The following is a 21,566-nucleotide window of genomic DNA, read 5'->3' on the forward strand; positions in this document are numbered from 1 at the left end:
ATATTTACATACTGATAGGTATGGAAACATTGTTTTCGTCTTCACTTTAGTTAAATCAACGCTCTTAAAAACAATGTTTCATTTTAAATTTATGGCCACACAATATTATCTTAATTTTATGAATTTACCGTAATACAAAATATTGGAATATTTTTTAACGCAAAAATTAATATAAATTTACAAAAATTTGTTTATAACCAATGTTGTGACCTTGAATTGTATTAAATAAGAAACTTTCGGTTGATATCCCCAGGAATAGCAGTCCTCCATACTGATTATATTTTCACCGTAATTTTATTTACAACTCGCACGAATTACAACTATTTATATAAATTACTATTGCATTTTAATAAGACTACACGAATCGAATTTACAAAAGAAATATCTGGAATATTTTTTTTGAACACATCACAATTCCTATAGCGAACTGAACAGTTCAAATTAAATACAATAACACAAAAATAAAAACAATCTATACAGGAACGGAATATAACTTAATAAGATATTATGTACAAAATACATAAATTGTTTAAGAACAGTACCTACTTATATATTTATATAATAAATCATCTAAGCGGACATAGTAACCGACCTTAACTATATTATAATACTGTACAATTTCGCTAGTTACTTTATCTTGTAAAATTATCATAGAATCGAATCACACTGAACTACTAAATTCATACAATTTCTCTGTTCAATATTAGTTTTCTATACAACTCATATGTATCCGTTTATGGAAACTTTTGCATTGCAATTCATCATAGATATCCTATCATAAGGTAAAACGCAGCAGTACTAAAAATGCTCATGTAAGAACATCGATCTGGAATCCATTATTGTGTTGGTAACTATTTGCTTTTCAATGTGAATGTGACAGTCTGCAAAAAAATGGGTATATACATTTTAGTTGTATATATATATAAATGGTATTTCGATAAAGTTTTCAAGGAAAACAAAATGGCGTTGCTAACAAAATTACACTGAAAAGCAAAGTTATCTGGCTTAACGCTACTACCACAGTATACTGATGTGCTTTCACTAGGTATGGCAGCACTAAAGTGTACGCAGTCGAATTTGTAAAATTTTTGGTGCCACACCGCGGATTTTTATTCATTAGACAGTTCAGTGGAACACGACGCAAAGATTTTAATACTTTTAGGGATCAATATGACGGAATATAAAAGCCTTTCACTGGGTAGGGTACCTCATTGGATTTTATATACATATCAGATATGTTCTTCAGTTCATGTTGTAGATATATGCGCTTGTATAGCGTTACAAACATCAATTCTGTCCAACAGTCTTATAAATTAGTGTGACGTGTAGGATATTAACACTTTTAATGCAAAACGTTTTATGACTAACCGTATGAAATATATTACGCACCTTTGCCTTCAACATAAACATAACTGATATCGCGTGGTTAATTCAAACGCTTCAAATCATTAATATAACATTATTGTGTATTCAAACGTAGTCATGAAACGTTTTGCTATAAAAGAAACGCTTCAGTTAAGTTTATTATAATAAGTGGAATCACAGTTTTTATTTTTGTGATGCCTTTGTTTTGGGTCGCTCCATCCGAGGGACTTTATGCCTACATAATCACCGGCAAACCATGTTATGCTCCTGTTTGGTTGACTTATCACGTATACTCACTCCTCCAGCCGGTCTGGAAATAAAAACATCTGTTAAAACAAGTACGTAGAAAAGGTTTAAATAAATAGACTCTATGGCTTATCTCTGGTAGCGATCTGCGTAAGGCAGCGTGCAGATAAATTTAACGCTACAATAAATTAAAATGAAAAGAGTGACATCAAATCATTAAAACAAATTCTCTCGGTAATTTTATTAATTTAATAAAATAAACTCCGTATGTAAATGTTTTACGTTAAAATAAATGGATTGTAGTGGTTAAAAATTTCGTAACAATAATATATCCTAATAGAACTTGATTCTCCACATTTCTAGACATATTTACTTTTGTTTCAGTAGTTTTACTTAAGTGACTAAATAATAAAACTTTCAATAACTACAGTTTATATGTGTCAGATATTTTATTAAATTTGTAAGCATCTTGACAATACGCTATTTATTTTCGCAATTGGTAATTTATTGTGTAGTTTAAAACAAATAATTAATACTAAAGGTAAATTGGTCAAGGGTTGTCTGGAAGATATTGCTTTAGCAATAAGACCGCCTTTGAATGTTGTTGTTTGTGATAAAATTATTTCGCTGTATTTATGTGCAATAAAGTGTTTCTATTTAACTGAATGTTTATTGTTTAGCACTGAATTAAGAACATACAGAATGTTCATTCAGCCATTATAGTATGCAGTGCAAAATCAACGAAAACGCCCAGAACACGTCTCACTTCACACCCACAGAATGTTGCTAGCTCACAAACTTTCTGCTCATTCCCATTTAATGACAAACATTTAGATGATTAGGTACAATAGTTACTGTCAACTGCTAAATGGTATGAAGTCAGTACCATTTACTTGCTCACATTAATTTTATATCATCCACTTACCCTGTGCATAACCTCTATGCACGCCATTGTATGAAAAAACTAACCGCCTTTTCGAGAAATACTACTAAAGTGGAGTGGTTTTTTAATGCTTTAATTTTAGTCGTGTACACGGTTTCTGTATGCTCTTAATTATGTGTTGTTTAGCATGAGATTCCAAAAACGCCTGCTTCTAGTCAAAATTCAACTAAACAGAAAAACTCACCATAGAATTTAGTTGCGCAAGGTGATGGTGATGGTACGGATTATGTGACGTTGGCGGAGGAGCAAATCCTTGGTGCGGCGCGCCGTACCAATGGGACATGTGCGCTGCCGCAGGATGCACGAGGCCTACTTGATGCTGACCTGTAGAAAAAAGATAGAACTGAGATGATTCAAGAAAATCTTTGCTAGCAAACTTGCTCACATATGTTACAGAACTTAAATTGCTGCTCCAACCCGTTCCTTCGTCTTTCCTACCTTTAAAGGTTGTCTGGAAGAGAGCGCTTTAGTGATAAGACCGCCTTTGCACGCTCTATTCTCTTTTCTAATTATCATCTGTATATGTGTTTACTTTGTATATAACGTGCGTGTACAATACAGCATTCAAACAAACAAACAAACTTTGCAGACTCGTTTTATGACGGTTAGTATTAGAGTAGATGGTAAAAGGTCCTTTACGGTACCATAACAAGTGGTCAAATATAAGTGATAGTTTATTCCGAGATAGCTGTATTTCTAGTAAACACTAAGAAAAAAAAAAGGTGGGACATATGCGCATATGTGGTGGTGACAGCGGCAATGCTACTTCCCTCATACAATATCTTGCATTTTCTTGGAATACCGTCTCAAGGCTCTTTTTTTCTACCAAGACTTAAGTCTGCATATACTTTAAATTATAACATTATTTTTCTTCAACAAGAAATTCAAAATAAAACATCAAAATTTGAAAATGCATTAATACCCAAAATAGATTCATAACACTTAATTTTTTTAAGATCAAATTTTAAATCTTACAGTTGATGATAGAACTCAATTTCAAAATATCATGCTAAGGCTTACCGAAATCCATAGCTGAAGGAAATGCCGAGCCCCCAAAGCCTTTGGTAGCATCGCCGAGGGGCTTGATCATGTCCCCCATGACCCCGCCTAAAGCAAGCGCACACGCACCGCCACCACCCATGCCCATGCCCATGCCCCCCTTCTTCTTCTTACTTTTACTGCTCAGCTTGCGGTTCCGCGTCTGGATGCCTTCTTTCTTCATCGTCAATGGCCGGTTTACCTGGGTCAAAGAAAATACATTTTTGAATTGATTTTATTCGCATGGTCTCAGATGGAAACAAGTTATCTTCCAATTACAAAGGTTTTCTCTTGAGATTCCTACCTAGTAATCATTTTTAAATTTGTTACGAGAAACTTGTTAACACAATTTCCGCAAGATGAAAAGGCATACCTTTAACAAAATGCAACGTTTCTACTAGATGACTGATGTAAAAAGGCATATACTTATTTCGGCATCGATGGTAGGAGAGCCGTAGCTTAATTGGAAAAAGCGCTCAGGCCGCGATTGCCAGAGTCGCAGGTTCTATTTTTTATGCTTTTTAAATCTACAAAATTGATAATTCCTCCAAGGGTAGTTAAAAACACTAATAAAAATTATAAAATTTAACAAAATGGGCTTTTTAACTTGTTACTGCCTACTTTAAAATATCTTGAAATCTCTTTAATATCTTGATATTAACGCAGTACGGAATATGAATAACAAATCAAATAATCATGAGTATTTGCTGTATTTAGAAGTTTGGTCACATATAATAACAGTGCAAATTTATAATTTAATATCGAGCTCGGTTAACACGAGGTTAACAATCGTAGCGGCCTGACTCAGTCTTACCAACGCGTTCCCACTTTATTGCTATGACATGACATTAAAGCTGTATAAAAAAACGTTTGCAAACTAATTTGGAATGCTAAGTAAGAAGTATAAAGGCGAGCCGAGACCATAAAATGGTATCACAATGGGCTGTGTGCGAATATTTAGCTGTTTGGTGGTCGAAGCCGACATGCGTGAAGTGGACCTACGACGCATCCTAATTACTGCATCGATGCACTTTGTGACTACATTTGTTCACATTTGGTGGGAAACTTGGGTTGCGTCATCGCGCATTTTAATGCCGAAATGGCGAGAATCGTCTTTATTAGTGCGCACAGACAATGTTTTTTGAATGAATGTTGTATACAGCATTGGCCAAGTTTATTTCGAAACTTTTGATGTTAGTAACATCGTAAAAACAAATAATGAAATTCTAATAACTGTCGTTTTTGAACTCTAATTTAAATAAGAAAATACCCGACTAAATGGGGATTTTGGGATATAAGACAAGAGAAAAAATTCTGCTTTCCTTGGTAGGGGAATTTAACCATAGTAAGAATTGTTTCTACTTGTACAAAGAAAAAACTAAAAAGAAGATTTTAGTAAAGAAGAAATATTAAAAGATGATTTAGATGACGATGGAGATGCAAAGATGATGACTTGAAAACAGAATCATAAAAATATGAAAGATATGGATTTTGTTAAAATGCAAGACAATCATGGTAAGAATTATTCAAGGATGATCGTTGTATTTAATATATTTTAAATATTTTCGTAACATAATATTACAACCAGTTTCTTAAGTTAACTAAAAATATAAAGGGAATGTAATATATAAATAATTCGAGAGTATACTTGGCTCCTTCTTTACTTTCATAATTTACGCGGAGTTCACATGCATCTCGAGTGTCGACGTTTTCTAGCGCGGTCCCGTTGAAAGCATCGGACAATTTCATTGTTCCCGTGCGAAATGCACTTTCATATTTGTGCATTTCGCGGGTCAAGTATCTCGGTCACTTTCTGCATTGCATCGTTACTTCCACGAAGCGTGCGTCACGACGGACGGACGGACGGACAATGAGTTATTCATCGCCTTCCGTGGAAGTTTGCGGCGGCATGTGGCCTAAACGCACGATTTCATTGCGCCGGGACGCTCAAGCGCATGACCTGATCTTGTTTGCGCTTTTGGTGTTAGGTAAGTACTCGAGTAGTGTTACCAAATTTATTTCATCTAATACCTCAACCTTCTACCATTTAGTATAGTATTACTTCATAACTGATAAGTTTTTATCATAATCTGCTACCGTAACCTTTGTAAGTTAGGTGCCTCTATCTTTGTTTCGTAAACTTTATTAACCTTCTTCCTCTAACCGCTATTTTCTCGATGATGTCTATTATTATGTTATTTACCCGCCTAACTACCTTTTTATGCTGGAAGCATACCAATAGTCATTTTTTTATTATAACATTTAATTGAACAGCCCAACCTGTTCCAACGGTTGTTTATATCTTCTTCGTCGTGGCTTCCCGTTCCTACTTGCATTGTCTTCAGGCACGAAGGCTTCACAATGACCCAATTACGTGCGCTAAATCTGCCGGCATGCGCGCTAATGTTAATGCATTTTATATTGCTTCAATTGCACGCCGGCGACGTCGCGGTATGCGTCGCTATGTGTGGGCGATTCGTAGGAACGTATTAGGGACATTGGGAATTAGCACGCACGTTTTACTCCAATTGCCAGCTTAAATGACCTTCCATAATCGTGGCATTGCATCGTAAGGATCTGCACCGTTACGTAGTTGGTATACTACATTTAAACTCAAGAGCGTGACATGAGCGCATTCAAAGTTAGAACGTTTCAAACTAAAACGCGTCCTAAAATGCAACTGAACTGAATGCTCAGTGAACTTTCCATTTCACCTTTTTTTTAAATTTAACGTACCTAAAATAATCAGTAATCCTACATTGATTACATAGTATTTCTTTCCCAACATTTGAATAATATTTATATTTTTGTTTATGTATACATATGTAGTTATTTGAATGTAGGTTTATAATAATTTTACACCACCTATTTGGTCTCGCTCTTGTTGTCCTAATTCTAAGTTCGCCTGGCAGAGATCGCTTCTAAGCAATAAGGCCGCGTTTTGTAACTCCAGTCTTTGTGTTTCTCTCTATTCGTCCTATATTTTCCAAACTATGTAGTGGTGTACAAATAAAGAGTTTAAATAAATACTCAGTCGCAAAAATTACGAAAATCCTTACGGCATCCGTTTTGTGCTTTGCGTACTTTTAAATAAAGAGTGAATATGATGACATCTTCTAAGCAAGCAAGCTCTACCATAGGCTCGTCACTTAACAATAGTTACTTTCGTGACTTCAGTGAAATTTACCGACAAAAAAAACTTTTAATAATAAAGTTGCTGCAAACAATGTGGAATCAGAGATATTACAAAAATGTTAAAGGTCAATGACTGTTGTTCACTGGTTAACTATACCTAAATATTAAAACTTTGGGAGTCTGATTACTGCGGTCAGTTCTGGCATTGACGAAACTGTTAATAAATCGATTAGGGCTCCTGTACAACATATTGTTGGTCCCTTAGTGCAAATACCTAAACGTGAAATAATGAATTAACAGAAATAGTTTCAATGATATTTGTGGTATTATGTTGTAAAATTTAGAGATATTAAAATTAAAAAAATAAAAAGTTTTTAACATTTTAGCGTCTATCCGTTAGGAAATTAATACCTCGTCCGGTGTTTCTATTATGATTAGGTATTCCTTGAAGAGAAAGGCAAAAACATAGAAGTAAACAAATAATATAAGAAATTAATGTTTCACAAACACATTTTGCGTCTATCTCTTAAGCGATTTATACCTCGTCCGGTGATTCTATTATGATTAATCCTTAAACAGAAAGATAACTACTGCTTATATAAAATAGGAAAAAAGAATTCCGCGAACCAAAAAACAAACAATAACTTTAAGCAGGAAAATGCAACCAAGTTTGCAATCATCACAGCACGCTCTTTGCATGCCAATCAGTTCCTTTTAAGGGTTATAGTCTCACTAGCTCTGTACCTGACTTCGCCTGCATTTGCTATTCGCGTATTGCTTCTATTTTATATTCTAAATTGCCAGCAAGCAAGGTAGATAGTAGCGGGATCACCAGTTATATTTATTCCATCATCCACTCGGATTTTACGCAGCGTCGTACCGGAACGCTAAAATTGCTTAGCGGCCAGACTTTGTCAGTACGAATGTTAAAGTCTTGAGTTGCTGCTACTGAAACGTAAACCTCTTTTTTTGGTTTTTTTTGGTGTAAAAATATCCAGTTTATTCCATAGCTTTTATTCACCAATTTTAGCATGAAGAGTTTGTAAAAAAATTACGCATTAGATTTATCCCATACGATCTCTGCATTTATTTGTGATAAAAAGTAGCCTTCAGACCATAAACTACAACTATGTAAAAAGAAAACGTTAATCCGTTTTTCATAGTCGAGAGATCGAAAAGCAAATCAAAATGAAATGAAAAACCTGCAAACGCACGTTCGTATTTACAATATTTATAGGAACTAGCAGCTGCCCGCTGTCCGCTTTTATCATGGATTTTTTTTTAATCTCGCAGGAATCCCTTATTTTCCCGAGATATAATGCTTCGTATAGCCGAGCCGTTTCGAGGGTGCAAACATTTTCTATGCAATATTTCGACAAGATAAAAAAAAGGTTAAACTTTGCATAAATAACAAATGTTGTACTATGAAAATTTAGCTTAATCCGCGATACTCCGCGAAAAGCAGGAGATTATGTACGATGTTATTTATAATTCCTTCAACCAATACTCCACGCCGAACACGCACGTTTCGCTCTGTCACTTGAGCATCAGATGTTGACTTTACAATGAATAATTGTTATACCTAGATTAACAATTATTCGTTGTAAAGTCAACTAATGTTATTAAATGAGATGCCGCGGGTTTCCCAGGAGGTTTTCAGAAATAATTAATTTCCATGTGTGATATATTTCACCAAGATGGATTCAACGGTTAAGTCGGACATAGGAAACAGACAAATAAACAGATCGACTTTCGTATTAATAATATTATTAGGAATAAAGAAAGGCTATCTAAACGTAGGTGCATAGGTAGCTATATAACGTGCAGTTAGTGATTAAGGTCTTCAGACGCCCGCCATGTTGCCACGGAATTGCTTAATAACTGGCTATTATGTCAGGTTAATTACATCGCCGTTCCCACTGACGACGATATACAGGAAGGCTCGATCTCTTAACAATAAGGTTATAAGTTATAAAGCTTACTATATTATGTGTAATTAGATATAGTAATCTATTTATGTATTCAATTCATTTTTATTTTTGGCAAGCCTTTATTTCTGTGTGCTTACATTGCAAACGCTGGCTAAACCTTGCGAGATAGATTAAATTAATGTACTACGGAATTGTATTAAAACCCATTGCCCTAATCGGTTTCTACGCGGCATCGTACCGGAACTCTAAATTGCTTGGCGGCATTACTTTTCTAAATCTACAGCGAAAGACTCCCACCAGACCAGCCCAGAGAGAATCTAGCCTGCCGGCTATCGAAAGCAGGACCTTCCACTCACAAAACCAAAGCGCTCACCACTGCGTCAGGGAGTTCGGCAAAAAACTCATCGAACTGTGCCGTCTTCTTCCCCGAGTATCTCTTCTCATTCCTCGGCCTTAGTGCTGAAGTATAGTTAACATAAAAAAAATACTTTTGGCTGGTCTGGGAACCCAATACCTAGTGATCCCCAGTCGTACATACTAACCTCTTGACTAACTCTATAGAATCAATTATTTCAAATTACCTATTATCATTTTAAAATCTTTTAAATTCAGCGCAGCTTGTTGAGTACGAACATAGTAATTACGTAGAGAAATATCATGGTCATACGAGTATGCCAGCGAATCCGCTCGCTAACGATATACGCACTTTGCATGCAACATTCCGCCTCTTTTGTATGGCCGACCCGATGAATTACAGAATCATAGTGTTTACTTCCTTGGTGATAAGGACAAAAAGTTTGCACACGTAAACTCCACTTAATAGTACAGATTATGTGAAACATATAAATGAAGAAGCAAACCGTTATGAATTTATATCAATGGGAAAATCAATTAAGGTTTATTATTCTGTAAATAACTAGGATCAGTCCACCGGACTAATAACATACAGGACCCGCATTCAGCTATTATTGCATGCAGTGCATTGTGTCCAAAAACAGTAAAAAGCCCCAGGCATGTCTAACTTGACACCCACGGAATGTTGCTAGCTCACAAACTTTCCCATTTTCCCCATTTTATGGTAAACGTTTAGACCACTAGTGGTAAAAATATACTCTCAAATGGAATAAAGTGACTAACCGTCTGTTCGAAACACTACTACAGGGGAGTGGTTTAAATTTCCACACCCTTCAAACCAGCACACAGCATTGCAAAAATGCTGTTTAGCAGCAGAAATAAGCACGGTGGTAGTACTTTACCGGATGAGCTCTGTCACAAAAACCTCTACTACCTACTACTATATATATTATTGTGACTTCGATAAACTGACCTCTAGCATAGTAATGTAGGTTACACTTTAACGTAACGTGTTCATATGGTTATACTTAGCATTAATAGCAGGTAAAGCACAGGGTAACATAAGATTGAAAGGATAAATATTGCAAGGCAGGGGATAAAGCGTATGTAGGTGAATGTGAGCTGTACACGCGATCGCCCTTACGGTGTGCTAGCATGACTTTTACTTGTAATTGTTTACCAACTTTCTGCATAACACTTTAAAATGCAGCCCTATAGTGACCAATAATGAATTTTGTTATAACATAAAATAGGAAGCGGTGATAGTCAGTACTTCGGCTTCACTTTCAGCTCAGCTTTTCTAATTTACGTGTGTTTTAAGCGATTCAAATCTCACTTGCTTCAACGATGAAGGAAAACGTCGTGAGGAAACGCACGCCTGAGTTTTCCATAAGGTTCGCAAAGGCGTGTGAAGTCCAACAATCTGCACTGGGCCAGCGTGTTGGCCGGTAATAGGTCGATATGGTTTAAATATATGATGACTCTCCATCTGGTCCTGTCCTTGGCCATATTAACTGCCTTGTAGAAGGTACGGGCACTGGTTTCTCTTAGTTGATCTGACCACCGGAGATCTGCCACGAGGACATTTGCCTTCTACATTTCCAACCACTATCAACTATTGATCAACGTGTGATATGTCCAAAATAACTAAGGATGCGCTGCTTTATATCCTTTAACTAAGTATATGAAAGTAATTTTTGCCACCGACAATTTTTAATACGATAGTTCTGATCCTACGAAGAAATGCTATTACCTACATAATTCGACCCATAAAGAAATCATCAACTTCTCTTAGAATATACTATACTACTAGATACTACTAGATACTAACTAGTTCGGACGTGCGGCCTAACCTTACTTAGAATACATGGCATACCATGTATTCTAAGTAAGTTAATGGTTGATTTATATCAAAGGATAATATGAGTGTTGTCCATTGATATCGCGTCGGTGCTTTGACTTACCGAAGTTTATCTTCCGATAATATTCGTTAAGTCACTCGAATGTGGAAACAACATTACACTCGAATGTGGAAACAACATTATATTGTATAAAATGTAATGTTTTATCTTTAATTTGCTGTAGATTTTCAATTTGATCCGCCATAAAATTGCACATAAAACCGAAGCGGATCGTTTTGCTAGCGGACGCATCTTAACTATTTAATTATGTTATCCGTAACGCGAACATGCTTTCGAAACGCAAAAATTGAGCAATACAACCACCTAGATAGTTACCTACTCATAAAAATGTTTCAGACTCGTTATGTTTTGCGGTGCGTGTGAATAATTACGTTAGATTTCTAGCTTGGCTATCTGGCCCCATCTGCACAGCCACCATAACCGCTGAAATGGGAAAATAACAGGCTCACATGTACAATGCCATGGAAAATGCGCGCGGTTCACGGTGCGAGTAATTTTTCCGACAGCCGGGGAGCTTTGTGTTCGCTTCGCACATGTAATTAAAGCAGATTTACGTACCTATTACTGATTTTACTCGTACCTACCTGGGTGGGAGCTACAGAGGGAAACCTATACGATTATGCGAGCAGCTCGTTATTATGGGGGTACATTTTCTTGTTGACTAAAATATTAAACAGCCGCTAGTTTAAGAACGCATTTACTAAATCACTTTTTAATCGATTTGTGCCTTTTAATTTTAGTTTTCGCTGGAACAATCTCTAGATAAATTTGAATAAAAGTTTCGTTAAAGAGTTATTACTAGGTACCTATATATGTAATCGTTATATATATGTAATCGTTACATATTGTATTGTAATTAGTGTGGTAATAAGGGTTTGTCTAAACGGTAAAAATAAACCAATCTTCGTGAAAAAATTACGTCGAAAGAACAAGAAACCAGCGTCATATAAAAAAAACCGCTGTGTTCATTATACGTGAGGTCGAAATTTCCACAAGAAAGTTTAATCGTAAAACAAAAATATAATTGGAATTTATCAACTCAGTGCATAAGTACTTATACTTTAATTATAAGATAATTCAAATGTTTCTTTATCTGTGGATACTTTAGTAAACTTAAAATATATTTTAAAGATACATTTATTACCAAAACAAGGATCTGTGTTCTAATAGTTAAAAAGAACCAAAAAAGAATATTGAAAATAATCATAATTTTGGAAATTTATGCAAAAGCATAATCTTTTTTCCTTGCCAAATTACGTAAAAAATTAAGAATGACACTTGTAGTTACTTTTTGTGGCATTAATTTCCTGTTGTCAAATTTTCATCAAATATATAATTACCACAAGTTTTTTATTCAACGCTTCATTACAATGGCATGTATGTAAAATCTTTCACCAACCCTATATTCCACTTACAAAACTAAAGCTTCTACTTATTTTTATTCGATCGACAATAATTGAACGATCATGGTACGAAATTCGGTACAGTTCCAAATGGCCCAATTGCAATAAAACCAGAACAAAATGGAATGCAACGGCCACGCTGCGAGAGAAATTGTACAAACCCCGGTTAGCTGTAAATCAATCGATAAGGATCAGATAAATTAGACAGCCGTACCGCACGACAAACCTTAAGAATTAGCAACCAATTACACAACAAAAAAAATGTACGCTGTACAGCCATTATCAAGCAAAAACTGCCTTAAATGGCTCTATTGAAACCGATCGCTGTTACGTGCCGCTTTTGTTCTTGTCCCAGTAATCGCCTATCGCTGTCAATATTTACCTAAATAACGATGGCAATTACTTTAGTTAGGCAAAAAGAACATTGTTAGACTCGGTGAAGTCCTAATACCCTTTGGATAAGAACCTTGTTTACATAAGTATCTAAATATAGCCCTAGCAATTATGAACTTCGCAGAATTAAATACATATAGAAACCATGTACACAACTAATATTGAAGCATAAAGAATCACTCTTCTTTAGTAGTGTTTCTCGAAAAAACAGTTAGTCATTTCGTACTATTTAGCAGTTGACAGCAATTATTGTTCCTCTTATATTCTTAACGTTTATCATAAAATGGGAAAAAGTTTGTGAGCTACGCAGGTAAAGTGAGACGTGCGCGGGGCGTTTTCACTGTTTTTGGACACGATGCACTGCATACAATAATGGCTGAATGAGGATTCTGTATAAAAAACAATTGTGAATATCTAGATTTGCAAACAAATTTGCCGTCACATAGCCATATTACATTTATATTTTAAAGTGGTTTATTTCATTAATCATCGACATGAAATATACCGCAGCTGAGAACGTCTAAAAATATTAAAAATAATAAATAAATAAATATACTACGACAATACACACATCGCCATCTAGCCCCAAAGTAAGCGTAGCTTGTGTTTTGGGTAAAAAGTAGGTTGGCGGATATATTTCTTTTATATTTCTTATACGGCATAGTATGCTTAATTATTTATGTTACTGTAAAAAAGTTTTGATGGAAAATGTTACTACAGGTCAGTGTTGTTTACAAATAAGTTAAATTTGACTAATATTCTCCTTTCTCCCACTCTAGCCTGGAGCTAACCTATGCTTTGATAGGGTACGATAACAGTTCATCAGATGGAATTCGAACCTACTGCATCCAGGATTTCATTACACCCCAAAACTGTTGAGCTATTAAGACGATAACATTCTTATATGCATGAATTTTAAGTAGTTTCATTGCAAGTGTCATCTTCCAACAAAAACCAATATCTCACGCATTCTTCATTGTAATTTATCGCTTGCGTACAAGAATGCAAGATTCCTTTTCTTCAATAAAAGAAAATTAAGTATCGACTACAGTACAGGTATATAGATACCTGAGTGATGAAATCTAGCCCTTTTTATAAGCATTTTGCCTTTGCATGTAATTTCCCTGTCTTCTGTTTTATAAGCGCCAACCTCGCGTGCGTCTTTTTTCGTACGACGTGCCAAGTTATAATAACCGTAAGAAATACGTATATCAAGTTACAATAGATATCAATCGTGTGAAAATCAAACACTTTATAAATCGCAAAACATAATATATAGTGTCGCTTACACGCCTACAAGGTTGCCCTCTCGTATACAATCAACTGAGATAAAGATGTTAATGACAATTTATAACCGCAACTATATTTTCCTTTTTTTCTCTCGGTAAGTAAACAGTTTAATGATTTATGTACCTATACAAGCGATAAATTGCTTGCGATTTTGTCGGAATAAGAAAATGCTTTCCATCCGTCCATTTTTCATGTATGTGTTTCGGGAAGTAAGTTTCTTAACACGAAAGAAAATTACTTCCCCAAATACCCACCTGAAAGTAATTTTTAGTTAAAAGGATGCATCCTTTAGGATCAAGAGTAGAAAACTCATTAAAATCGTCATCATCGTCATCGTCATGATCAACCCATTACTGGCCCACTTCAAGGCACGGCTCTCCTCCCACAATGAGAAGGGGTTAAGGCCGCAATCCACCACACTGGCCCAGTTCGTATTGGTGGACTTCACACACCTTTGAGAACATTATGGTGAACTTTCAGGTATGCAGAATTCCTCACGATGTTTTCCTTCACCGTTCAAGCAAGTATTTTAATTACTTAAAACGTCCGTAACTTTGAAAAGTTAGAGGTGCATGCTGGGATTCGAACTCGGCCCCCCGAAAGTGAAGTCGAGCTCCTCGCTCAACTGGGCTATCACCGCTCATAACAAGAAATACGTGTATGTAAAGAAACGTACATTGCGTAAAAAGATAGATTTGTTAGCTCATATCAAAATACCTTTCTTTTCTACCGATGAGAAGTTACGGTGTGTAGGTTAAATAGTGTAGTTTAATTGTTATATTATTTAGCATTTGTGCGTCGTATTACGATTTTGCCATAGTTTGCATTCGGTCGGTCCTTAAGACCAATATCTGTTTTTATAAAGCCCTTTGTAGTGACTATCAGAAAGCAAGATCCGAGATATTATACAATATTTAGATGGCTGTGTCATCAACCTTTCTCAAAAATTCTCGGAACTAAACCGCATTGAAAAAAGGACCCATTTCGTAAAAAACAGTTCGCCATCTGATCCAATCAGCCTCGTGTCGAAAGCAGCAATTAAAAGGCGAAATGGTCTCGAGGTCGGGAGAAATGTGCCGAGCAGACAAATAAACGAACGGACGCAATTGGCTGCGTCGACACCGTTGGCCACACGCAACTCTTACGCGGAATCCACTGGCTTCTAAGACTTGGGAATATCGGAATCTTTATTCTTGACAATGAAGTCATACAATAATTAAAGAAGTACATGTGAAAATCTTGGAATGCACCAGCTTTCACCTCTAAGGAACGATTTTAAATTGGAGGTCCCGGGTTGTGCAAGCAAGTGCAAGTGCACTTTGGTAATTTATAATTCCTGAATCTTATTTATTTCCAATTAGACTGCATACTTACTACCAGATGAGATTGCAGTCAAGGGTTAACTTGTAGTGGAATAAAAAATATTATAATTTCTGAATTGTCTGGTCTGTTCTCTTGGGAGACTTCGGCCTTGCCTAGTTACCACCTTACCGACAAATACGTCCCGCTCAGCGAGTTTTCGTTCGGTATGATGTCGCGTAGAAACCGATTAGCGGTATGGAGTTAATATAACTGACATATTCCCAAACAGGTTAGGTTAGGTAGCTACCATCTTAGATTTCATCATCACTGACCACCAGGTGAGATTGCAGTCAAGGTAACTTGTAATCTACTTTATTTCAAAGTGTGGATTGGTGCACTTCAGAACACCTTGAGAACATGTATCCTACTTCATAGTATTTACAAGGAAGTCTTGGGATAAATCCATAATTCTATGCACAATTTAAAAAAATATATCAGTTCGAATTCCAAAACAAAATTAAAATTAAATGCTTAAAAATATATTACTAAAGTCAAACAATAATTAATATAAAAATCAAAAATTAAAGTTTTAATAATTAAATTACAATTAAAATTTAATCAATTTTTATTAATTTTAGGTTTGAAATTTGGTGCCACTTTGTCAATGCGTAAAAATAATCTTGAGTAGAAGAGCTTGGAGAGTGAAGAGGGAAACTAGAAAATATTCAAACCTTCACTCGAAATCTGCTCTATAAAAATCCAGAATTTTATTTTTAGTATGTCACATCATACTAAAAATCAGGGAACATTAAAAAACATTTTAAAAATTTCAACAAGAGATTTATTTGTTTAAGTTACTTTTTTTTGTTTCGCACAAAAAGCATCGGTGGCGCCGTGCCGCGGTAAGCTTCCAGCTGCGAAAGAGTGGCGCGTGAATGAAATCCAACCAACTGTGAACGGAAAGGGTTCAAGAATTTTTAAGGGCTGACTTCACTTTACTTATTGCCTACTGACTGATATGAAAAAAGGAGATATTTTTATATTCGATGAATGATGATGAACGCTCGATTGCAATCTCACTTCACACAGGGGCGCGATCTTCCTATTCGACCGCTCTGGGCAAAATTAGTATTCACCTTTTACTTCACATACCCAGCATATTGACTGATGTTTTCCTAGGAGACTATTAATATTATCACTAATATTCGCTGTAGGGAATTAATTTTCAAATAATGTATAATTATAATAGTCCTTCAAGCCAAGGAAGCTTTGTTTGACACCGCCTATTTTCTAACTTCAGGCTGATACTGAGAATTCTCTAACGGCAAACCAATACTTAACAAGCTTTGGAGCGATCAGGGATTTGAACCGAGGACCTTGTGATGCGTAGTTACACATGCTAACCACTGAAGCAAAGCGGCAGTCCCCAATCTTGCCGGACTGTATATCTGCCCGGCTTTCCCAAGATTTAGGCACATATTTTTAAAGTATTTCTTAGCAGAATAACTTGCCAAATACGCTGATCTAGTATCACAGTACTTACTTGCTATGAATGAAATATTGACTTGCTAAGAATGAAATATAAACTTCGTAAAGAAGAATTCCATCCCTAACCGTGCGTTCACATTACCCGTAAAAGTTAAAAAAAAACATACGCATATTTCGCGTGGTTCAATGAAGAAACGGCTCTCTCAGTGTTGTCAGAGAATTAGTTCCGCGTTGTTAGCATGGCAATCGAGCGACCGGCGCCTGCGCAACGTGTCTCGTACTTTACCTACTCATACGTTCGGATGCCTTACTAAAAAACTGAACTAGGCATCTACATATTTTTTAAGTTTAAATTTGTAAGTTAGTAGTCAGTAATTCTTATGCCCGTCTTCACTAATGACGGAAAAAGGAATACCTAAGTTAGTAATGCCTAATCAAAGGAAATTTCTAGGCATTTACCTTTCACCATTCGATTTTCACAAGGCATGAAGCCTAACTTGTCTATCGTTCTTGCCTCAAAGTGTGGCATTTTGTATTTTTATTATCATAGTTTTAATTTTTCGTATGGATTATTAAAAAAAACTAATTTTTATTTATTTACATCTGTCAAGTGTCAGTTTAACTTTACGATCCGCTGAATCGGTGTCGTAACTTCAGACTGCGCCTAACGTCGTTAGACATAACATAAGAGTTCGTGAATTGTTTTATTTTCTCTAGGAATCACCTTAATCATACGATTAAGGTGATTCCTAGGTTTAGTGAAAACGAGCATTACTCTTATTTAAAAGAGGTAGCTCTTATGTTCCATACTAAAGAATGAAAGGTTGCTGTAACTGCCTGCCTGAGTAGGTAACTCAGGCAGGCAGTTACATAGTTATCTATCAAAATGTCTGATGTAGGCAATCATTTAATAGTGTTTTAAAAGTATGTAAACTTCTATATAGGTGAAATTTTTAACGGCCCACTACAGGGCACGGGTCTCCTCCCACAATAAGAAGGGGTTAAGGCCGTGGTCCCTCACACTGACCCAGTGCGGATTGGTGGACTCCACACCACTTTGAGGATATTATGCAGAACTCTCAGATGTTTTTTTACCGTTGAAGTAAGTGTTATTTAATTACTTAAAACGTACATTACTTGGAAAAGTTAAAGGTGCGTGCTAGGGTTCGAACTCGGCCCCCCAAAAGGTAAGTCGAGCTCCTACCCACTGGGCTATCACCGTTGCTATGTAGGTACATAAGATAATAATTGTATTATTATCTTATGTACCTACGTACGCAATATATAATAATTATTCTATTCATTCTGGCAGGCTAAAGTGGCATTAGCAATTTGTAATATCTGTCGTAAAAATAATGGTCGTAAAAGTCGTAGAAGACTGGTAGAGTTATGGAGATAAATAAAATTGGGTGCCGGTAATTAAAGATGGGTGAGCTCTTGAAAAATCAGATATCCATATCATCAGTGAGCATATAAATAAAAACAGCTACTGCGAGAAAGCCACTGGTCTAAGGTTATGCAAAAAACCGGACAGGAAACATGGCGGTAAGATTAGTATGTACTTTATCAACATAATGAGTATACCTACCTATCGTTAATTAAAGTTATAATCACTTAAGTAGACTTTACGTTATCACGTAATGGCTTTAAGTAGTACTTTAAGTAGGTATTTGGAGGTTTATTAATCTTGCTATGTATATGATTTATTTTATGATCGATCGATTACTCATTTTAACGCAATATGCCACTTATCTTTTAAAAGGTTTTGATGACGTCACTGGTACAGATAATCGCCTATCTTGGCTACACGGGTTTGATTTGGAATTCGAGTTCAAAATCTGATGATATGCAGATTTCTTCACGATGTTTTACTTCACCGTTGAAGCAAGTGATATTTTAATTACTTAAAACGCCCATAACTTTGGAAGTTAGAGGTGCGTGCTGGGATTCGAACTCGGCCCCCTGAAAGTGAAGTCGAGGTGCTACCCACTGGGCTATCACCGTTTCAAATTAGTAAGCCTATTTACAGCTTTTTTTAAGTTCTGATTGGTACTTAGTTGATCTCTAAGTATTTTTAATGTAATCGTTTATGTATAACAAAGTAGTGGTAACTTTATTGATTTCTGTGTCAAAAACGTGCAGTATGTAGCCTTAGAAAAGTTAAAAAGACACGAAAATACTACTGGTCTTTCTTTTAAGATGCCGACATAAATTATACACTTTTACTTTAATATGACTTCGGTACTTTATTATAGCCGACAAATTTATGAACATGGCTGAATTTTTAGCACATAAATATCGCGAACGATGGACGATGCAAGTGTCGTTAATTGACAATTGGTTCAGTGATTGCAATAAGCAATATTTCATAATTAAGGATGTGCCTCGAGAGATGTCGACGAGGTCCAGGACTTTGTATTACTTATGTGTGTTCTTGTGTGTGTGTGTGATTAAAATAAATACTCCGGGCAGTAGTCGGACAGCTGCTACTTCAGGGATAATTGAAAATACGATTTATATTCCCGCCAAATTTATCGACAGCCTCGATTTATACGCGTGGTGCGAGCTGTGACGAGTTCGTAGCCTACTTGTATTTCGGTTCACTCGTATTTTATTTCAACAAGTTATGTGACGATAGTAACAAAGTACAGTCAGTCAGTCATTCATACTGTCGATGACAATAAGCGTCGCTCTGTTCGCGTTTCATTATACAGTAAGTTTGTCAGTCTTATGATGATGGCAGTTTTTTGAAGGATATCCCGGTAAAAATAGATTAGTCGAAAGATTACCACTTTTAGTTACCTAACATGATTAAATGTTAGACTGCTCATTTCCACCACCTAAAAATTAAATAAAAAAAATTTACTAATTTGATAAAAATTTTATCCCCCGATTATATCCCCTGACAATGATATACTTAACGTGTCCACCTGCTAAAGCACGGGAACTTGGAATAGGAGAAGTTTATCCCTGTTTATTATTAGACTTATATTATTTGGATATTATTTCCACTTGTGCGCCAATGCTCTGAGAGTTGATAAAGTTGTGGGAGAAGATAAATTTATATCCTTTCCGGGAGATAATTGTCTCCTGCCCATGCTAGCCTAGCTAGAAATAATATCAATATAACATAAGTGTATTAATAAACGGGGATAAACTTCTCATATTCCATGTTCCAGTGATTTAGCAGGTGGGCACGTTCATTGTATCCCTTGTCAGTTGACAGCGGAAATAATCGGGGGATACAATGTTTATCTTCCGCCCGTGCTAGCCCTGCAGGGGCATTGCAGTCAAGTGCTAAGATCGAATTGAATAATATAGTACCGTTAAGAAAAACTCCCCTTTTATTTCAAAGTTTCAAAATTAAAAATAAACTATCATAGTCGGTTAATGAATGCTAGTTAACAATCGTTATTTTGACATTACCAAACAAACACCACGTCTGGTTCACGTAAAGCCGCTGCACCGTTATTTAACTAAGGGCTCGAGGTTCGATCAAGTCTTGAAGTAACATCGCCAAAATACGACAAAAATTCACGCCCAATTCCTTTAAAACTTTGTCAGAAACACCAAATGGGCAAAACTACCAACTAAATAACTATTGCCACAAATGTATGTAACAAAATAATAATTTTATCTTTAAAGATACGCCGCAACTATAAAGTATTTCAACCAAAATATAACATTTAGTACAATAATAGAGAAAAAAGATTATTACCTACTTAAGATCTAAGCAGATACATTTAATTAGATTTTATGTTTACAATACAGATAGCGACTGGCTATCTCTGAAACAAAATTAAATGGTCATTTTTATTTTATTCTTAAACTGGCGGTTTTTAATTGTTTTTAATCAAATGTTAATTACTTCTCACTATCGATAGGCACTGTCCGTATCGCGGAAACAGGTCGTAAATTAGCTTGATTTGTAAACTTAAATATTGCGACCAGGTTGCTACATTTTTAATTACGCACGAATGTAATTAAATATTTCTCCCTAACAAACGACTTGCCGACACAAGGTTTCAAAGTTTTATGTTTTTTTATTACAAAGTCAAACGAGGTAAGTATAAAAATAAAACATAGCATGTTTTTTCTTCTTTTTTACGAAATATGGCACATTATTATTGTAAGAGAATGAGGCTGTAAGATTTTACACAATTAACATGATCTTTCCAGGGGAAATTTCTTCGGTCACGACGAGTTAATATCAATAATCAAATCACTTTTAGAGCTTATCCTTTACAGCTTATAGTTTGGCTATAGCTACTATAGCAGTTATTATTATAAATTAAGGTCAAGAGGCAGTTACGCCAAATATATTATTCATATTAATACCAAAACCCCAGCAACACTTTGACATTCGAGATTCGACGTCAAGGTTGTTTCAAGGTGCATGAAAAAACTTAATCCTTGGCATTGATATGGTTTAAAACTGGCTTTAGAATTTAAGCTTGTAAATATTACACAAACGGAAGTAATTCATTTGACGCGAATATGAAGTGAAGCTACTTGTTGGACGTTATAAAATTATTGCGGACTTCTTACGCGGAAGTTTGTGCTTTGCCAGTAAAATGTGCTTTAACATGAACATTTTTTTACTGTTGCACACAGAGGTGTTTGTGTAGATGTGCGACGCTGTCCGCGGTCTATGACGGCGATGTTAAGACGAGGTAATTGCCTGACACTCGCTTAGTCACGCAAGAACCTAGGTTACTGCTATACGTCTCTATCAAGCATTTCATCAATAACATTT

The 21,566-nt window shown here is 35.7% G+C and overlaps 1 protein-coding gene across 1 annotated transcript in view; it reads right to left on the bottom strand.

The window, feature by feature from the left end:
• Positions 1 to 1,483: 1,483 nt before the first annotated feature.
• LOC120626102 (GATA-binding factor C-like) overlaps positions 1,484 to 21,566 on the bottom strand; it is a 138,086-nt gene continuing 118,003 nt past the window's right edge. Inside the window, exons 5-7 of the mRNA XM_039893395.1 lie at positions 3,575 to 3,794; positions 2,739 to 2,878; positions 1,484 to 1,675 (exon numbers count right to left, since the gene is read on the bottom strand). Coding sequence (XP_039749329.1) covers positions 1,649 to 1,675; positions 2,739 to 2,878; positions 3,575 to 3,794 — 387 coding nt within the window. The 3' untranslated portion in view covers positions 1,484 to 1,648. The remainder of the gene's footprint in view (positions 1,676 to 2,738; positions 2,879 to 3,574; positions 3,795 to 21,566) is intronic.

Source organism: Pararge aegeria, chromosome 8 (genome assembly GCF_905163445.1).
Source record: "Pararge aegeria chromosome 8, ilParAegt1.1, whole genome shotgun sequence".
Taxonomy (NCBI): domain Eukaryota; kingdom Metazoa; phylum Arthropoda; class Insecta; order Lepidoptera; family Nymphalidae; genus Pararge; species Pararge aegeria.